Source organism: Physella acuta, unplaced genomic scaffold, assembly GCF_028476545.2.
Source record: "Physella acuta isolate Inbredline_101_S28 unplaced genomic scaffold, ASM2847654v3 ptg000117l, whole genome shotgun sequence".
Taxonomy (NCBI): domain Eukaryota; kingdom Metazoa; phylum Mollusca; class Gastropoda; family Physidae; genus Physella; species Physella acuta.
In genome coordinates this window covers 516,914-523,406 of record NW_026731637.1, presented here as the reverse complement: position 1 = coordinate 523,406, position 6,493 = coordinate 516,914, and the positions used below count along the sequence as shown (strand labels likewise).

General features: G+C 40.6%; 1 protein-coding gene across 1 annotated transcript; it reads right to left on the bottom strand.

Annotated features, from left to right (window-relative positions):
* Window positions 1–4,441: 4,441 nt before the first annotated feature.
* LOC131934757 (craniofacial development protein 2-like) lies at window positions 4,442–5,584 on the bottom strand. Its single transcript, XM_059290871.1, has one exon. The coding sequence runs from the start codon at window positions 5,582–5,584 to the stop codon at window positions 4,442–4,444; it is 1,143 nt and encodes a 380-aa protein (XP_059146854.1).
* Between the last annotated feature and the right edge of the window lie 909 nt (window positions 5,585–6,493).

Below are 6,493 nucleotides of genomic sequence, written 5' to 3'. Positions count from 1 at the left end.
TTGTAGAACCTGACTCACGCTGTTAGGCCTATTTATAAATTATATGTTCAGATCAATATGTAGTAAGCGAATAGTGGTTCTCTAGCTCTTTTTAAATAATTTGATCCTAATAATAACTAATATGTTTAAAATTTTTTTATTTCACAAACTTACTAATTCATTAATTTGCGATTCTATTCTATTTAAAACATGTAAAATATGAGAAAGTTCAGGAGAGATAATTTAATTTTAAATAATTTGTTTTAAAATGCCTTTTTTTCAAATATCTGGGCAAACGAAAAAGAGTAGTCAATATAAAATTCTGAGAAATGGAGGAAGCTGATCAAAGAACATCTACACACACACACGCACACACATTATATACTCACATATATGCATATAACGTTGTTCGTTAGGGTTTTTCCTCTATTCCTCGCATGTTAACCCTACCTCGTCACCCTTCCTATTTCTTGCGCTACTTTGCATGGTTATAGGTCTAAAACTATATTCAACAAATTAAATTCTTGTTTCTTCTGTTAGATTGCTTCTCGTACGATATAATTCATAGATAACTTGACTTACTTGATTTAATGTTGTAAAACCCATGAGAATCAAAAGGTTACAGCTACATCTCTCCAACGGACTGATTTGGGTGGTTCTCTATCCTATCAGGCTTTTGACAAATCTTCAGCATTTTCTCGACGAGCCCACTTTTCACTTCTCCTGTGGGTTTAGTTCCAACGTTTGCCTCTTCATGCTTTCATCTTTTTTCTTAGGGCTTCTCCAATCCATACCCACTTAACATCATTGTCCATGGACTGCTGTCTCGTCCTTTGCCACATATGCGAATTTGAGATTTTTTTGCCATCTTATCTTGAGGATAAAACGACCTAATACATTTTAAACATCTAAACGCACTATTCTCCTCTTACAATCAAATTTTACCGGACTACATCTGTATACAGTTCTAATATCACGTGAGTCATCCACCAGATGCCAAAAAACACCGCTTTGGGAACCACTCTTTATACAGAAGGCCTGAGCCGCGGTACAAATCCAGAAAGAGACTCGAAGCTGTAACCCGTTGTGTAAATGCACTTAGATCTATATACTACGCTTTTATTTGTTTAGATTAACTCAAAATGCAATAAACTTTAATCTAATAGGCTATGTAACTCTTATTTCAAAATGAAAAAAATGAAATAAATGTGTGTTAGCGTACCAATTAACTTTTCCACTCGTGTTTGTTCTTGTGTCATACAGGTAATCTCATTTTTCATTAATTTTGGTAAGTATAATACTAGAGTGACATTAACTTTAAAAAAAAATTTGACACCCTTAAAACTTAAATAACTGAGATGATAACAAGGCAACTATTTGTAAAATAGTGTAATAATTATAGAAAAATTTAGATTTTTACAAAATATAAGTAGCATTTCGTAGTACTTCGAATAAGGACATTACTTTTACCTATTTTCGATACTTGATTTATACATTTAAGAATCAGACGTGTAATCCATAAACTATCAGCTGGTTAGGCAAAGCGTATAATTTGAACATATTTTCGTCCAATGATAAGGGGTCGGTCGGGTCTGAAAAGCTCATGGTTACTTAACCGAAAAGTCCCAAATTCATACTCCCGGGCAGATGAGGCTCTATAGCTGAGGACAGCAACCCATCTATGAGAGAAAACAAACTCCAAAATCAAACAACTTCTGACTTGTAGTTTGTTCTTGGTTGGACAAAGACTATTGAAGCAAAAAAAAAAAAAAAGCAGGCTGAAATCTGAGTCAACAGACCACATGGCGCATAACAAGTTGACACGTTTACTTAAATATGTTGGGGGTAATCCCTTCCAGTGGCGTAGCGAGGGGGGGGGGGGTGCGGGGGGGGGGGGGGGTGCGGACCGCTCCGGGTGACACTATTTAGGGGGGGGGTGACACCAAGGGAAAAAATAGCAAAATATATAGAGAAAAATTTATAATTCCACTTAATTAAGTTATTAATTCAAGTGTTAAAGTATTTTAAGAGCAAATTTGACAAATCCTGACAAGGGTGGAGGGTGGGTGGGGGGGGGGTTGCAAATTGAAAGTTTGAGGGGGGTGGGGTGCAAATCGAAAATTGACAGTTGGTCCCCGGGCGCCGGGAAGGGTCGCTACGCCTCTGGGGGGTGACACCATTAAGTGCCGCACCGGGTAACACCCGACCTCGCTACGCCACTGATCCTTTCCAACATTACCATTACGAACAAAGAGAAAATAGAAGTCCGATGATAAAGACTACTTTTAATGCTTTGATGTCAACGTTTTCATAATATTCACATCATTTATGTGGAAAAGAGCACCCCCCTACCTCTGAAATGCATCTCAAAAAAGCTATTAAGTATTCCTATAACCCGTTTTGGCGCCCCTTTGGGGTGTAATTCAGAAGGATATGGAATGGTATGTAGAGAAATATTTTATCACTTAGAAAAGAAACAAATGATACAAATTTAAGTTTTGTAGTCCACTGTTACAATTTCAAAATGTGCAAAAGGTACGCTTCTCTCAATTTAAAATCTACTGATGAATAATGTTTTAAATTGCTACAGATAATCTGTGTATCTATTTAATCACAGAGAGATAAATACCAAGAAGTCTACTACTTACTTTAGTCCTCTTTGCTCCTTATGAACATAGGGCCTCCACCATTTCCTTCCATTTCTTCCTATCCCCGGCTATTAATTTTGTCATCTCCCAAGACATCCCTGTTGGCTTCAGTTCTTCAAGAAGACTCCGCCTCCAGGTCTGTCTTGGGCGCCCTCTTTTCCGCTTTCCATGGGGGTTCCACTCAAGCGCTTGGCGTGTAACATTTGGGTGAGCCTTTCGCAGTGTGTGACCCACCCAGCGCCACTTCCTTCTTATTTGCACAACCAAAGGCTCCTGCCTAGCTTTCCTCCATAGTTCTATGTTCGGCACTTTGTCTTGCCATCTCAGTTTCAATATCTGTCTAAGGCATCTATTCATGAAGGTCTGTATTTTTGCTGTCTCTATACAGCAGAACTGCCTTGACATTTGTGGTAATGGAGATGGCCGAACTTTTCCATATGGGTCGTAGGCTCTATTAATTCTAGCACGTATGTCCTCCCCTGTGCCTCCCGTTTTGCTGATCTTGCTGCCAAGGTAGACAAACTCTTGCACATCATTTACCTTTATTCCGTCTATTGTCACTGGAGCCTCCTGGTTACTGTTAATTTTCATCACTTCTGTCTTTTCTTTGTGGATCTTGAGACCTATGCGCTGAGAGATGGCTCCTAATGCATCAACTTTTTCTTGCATGTCTTGTAGCCTGTGCGAGAGTAAGGCAAGGTCATCTGCAAACTCCAGATCCTCTAGTTTCCCAGTGAGTGTCCACTGAATACCTTTTCCAGAACTGGCATAGGCTGTGCGTGTCACCCAATCGAGAACCACGAAGAAGAGGAGGGGCGACAGCAGACATCCTTGTCTCACACCTGTGTTGACCTGGAACTCTTTAGACAGCTTCCCAGCATGGCTAACTTGGCATGAAAATCCATTGTAAAGTTGCTGGATTATTTCCACTAACTTACCAGGTACACCATAGTGTCTCAACAGATTCCATATTGTTTGCCTATCCACACTATCAAAGGCCTTCTCAAAATCAACAAAGCAGATGTAAAGCGGGGCTTGCCATTCTATCGTCTGTTCTACAATAATTCTAAGAGTGGCTATCTGATCTGTACAAGATCTTTCCTTCCTGAACACTGCTTGTTCCTCGCTTAAGGTCAACCGCCTCTTTCATTCTGTCCAAAATAACTCTGGTAAGGACTTTACTTGGTATGGACAACAAGGTAATACCCCTCCATTTTCCACACTGAGATAAGTTACCGTTCTTAGGCAACTTCACATGGAGGCCCCTCTTCCAATCGGTTGGGATCTGGCCTGTGTTCCAGACTAAGTTAAGTAATTTATGAAGTCGATTTACTACTTCTTCTCCACCTTGCTTTAATGTATCTGCTGGGATATTATCTGGCCCTGATGCCTTGCCACTCTTCAAACTATTTAAGGTGTTGATAATTTCCTGTCTGGTGATTTCCTCGGTATTGATGTTAAGGGGTTCCCCTGGCTCCAGGTCTGGTGGATCTTGAGGTGCTGGGCCGTTTAGTATTTCCTGGAAGTGCTCTCTCCATCGTGCCAATTGTTCCTCAATTGACGTTAGAAGTTTACCATTTTTGCTCCTCACTGGCCTGTTGGGATTGGTTTTCCTCCCACTCAGAGCTCTGGTTGTTGCATAAAGCATCTTGAGATCTCCCTTACTAGCAGCTGTTTCGGCCTGCTCTACCATTTCATTTATAAACAATCTCTTGTCATTTCTTAGTTTCCTTTTCACCTCTTTAGCCTTTTCGTTATATCGAGAGGCTGCTGCTTGTTTCTGCTGCCGTGTTTTGCTTGATTTAGTTCGCTCTTTAGGCTTTTTCTTTCTTCCACATTCTGCCATGTATCATCTGTGATCCAGGGCTTCCTGTTGGGCGCTCTACCTCCTGGAGCCTCTTCGTAGGCTTCAATAGTGGCTTGCTTAAATATTTCCCAGGTGTGTTCAACTGAATCCAAATCTTTTTCTTCTGTCTGTGGAGCTTCAAACCGATTTTTAAGGTGACCTGACAATTTGTCCTGTTATCTTGCGTCTTAAGTTTACTTACATCAAATTTTCTTCGTGGATTAATTTCTTGTTGCCTCTTCTTCGCCTTTAGCTTCATCTTCAGTTTAGCAACAACCAGGTAGTGATCGGATCCTATGTCGGCTCCTCGCTTTGTTCTCACATCCTGCAGTGAGGCCCTCCAACGACGCCGTACCACGACATGATCAATCTGGTTTTCGCTATGATCTGGTGATATCCAGGTGGCTTTATGACAATTTCGGTGTGGGAAAAGTGTACCGCCGATAGTAAGCTCATTTGAGGCACAAAAGTTTGTGAAGAGTTCACCATTTTCATTCATTTCCCCTAGGCCATTGATTCCCATCTCCATTTCCCTGCCTCTGTTGTCTTTACCTACTGTGGCATTTAAATCACACATGAGGATCAGCATGTCGCGCTTGGGTACCTTATCAACCACCGACTGAAGCTGCCCGTAAAAGCGGTTTTTTTCATCCTCGTCTGCGTTGTTTGTAGGAGCGTAGCACATGATAATGGAGGTCTTTTGAAACCTGGATTCAAATCTAGCTTTAATTATTCGATCAGATACAGGATCCCATTCCATCAGGCTTTTTGTTGCCTCCTTTGTCAATAGCAAGGCTACGCCTGCCTCTCGTGGGTCGTCCTCATTTTCTTTTCCCGAGTATAACAGTGTTTCTCCCGTCTGGAATTTTGTCTCTCCAAAGGTGTTCCATCTTGTTTCGCACAGGCCGAGCACTGTAAGATGATACTGTTGCATTTCTTTCACTGCCTGTGCACACTTCCCTGCTTCCCATAGTGTTCTGACGTTCCATGTTCCAATGAGGATAGGTTTCTTTTGCGACAGTAGTTTTGGGGCTGTGAATTTAGTTTTCCTCGGTTGAAGAAGGGGGGTCGGCTCTGTAGCTTCCTTGCGGATTTGGCTGCATTGCGTCATACTTCTCCTAAGTGGAGCCCTGGTTCTTCCGAGGACTGGATTAATTTCGGTTTCTGTAACTATAGTTTTTTATAATGTGGACGAGTAGTTAGCCTATCGCACAACCCCCAACCTGGAGGACCAGGGCACAAAGTTTGGTCTGGCCCCTACTCGCGCAGATCTGTCAGACTTAGTTAGACCTGCCAGGAGCACTAGGCTCCCGCCGGCATAGCTCTGGTGGTCGCTGGGGCACACAAGCCATCCCACCACTTCAAGGCGGTGTGCCATCAGGATGGACCAAGAAGTCTATAGTGGTTAATTGTCGAGCGAGTAGGTTGGGGAACGAGGGAGCTGTTTTGCCGAAGTTTTAAGAAAATAGAAAAACAAATTAACAAGAGCTTCTATTAATAAAGTTATAATAATTATTAAATTTTACAAATACAACACTTACTTAAAATACAGTTGTACGTCTCCATAACAGTGCCGTGACATACGATATGTTTGAGATACGAGAAACATTGGATGGGATTTTTAAAAAAAAGGCCATTAGGTGTAAGTGAGGAACGCGACGGAAACATGTCGATAAAGGCAAAGACCAAACATATTTATTTCTAAACATAATACTATAATATTTTGCAAATAGTTATGACTCAAAGAGTTAAATCCAAAAATAAAAAAAAAAATGCCCAAAAATTTCATGCCGTTTCCATGATGAAGGTGGCCATCTTGGATTTTATTTACGTTTTTAACACCGAAATAACTAAAAGATGTCTAATACGACTTCAATAAAATCTTGCAGGATTATAGAGACACATGTTGGTAACAATCCTGGTATATTACATTTTCAAATTTCAAAATACTTTTGTTTCTACAATTTTATTTCTAAAAATCACTTTTAAAAAAATCCAAATTTGTGCAAAAAATACAATC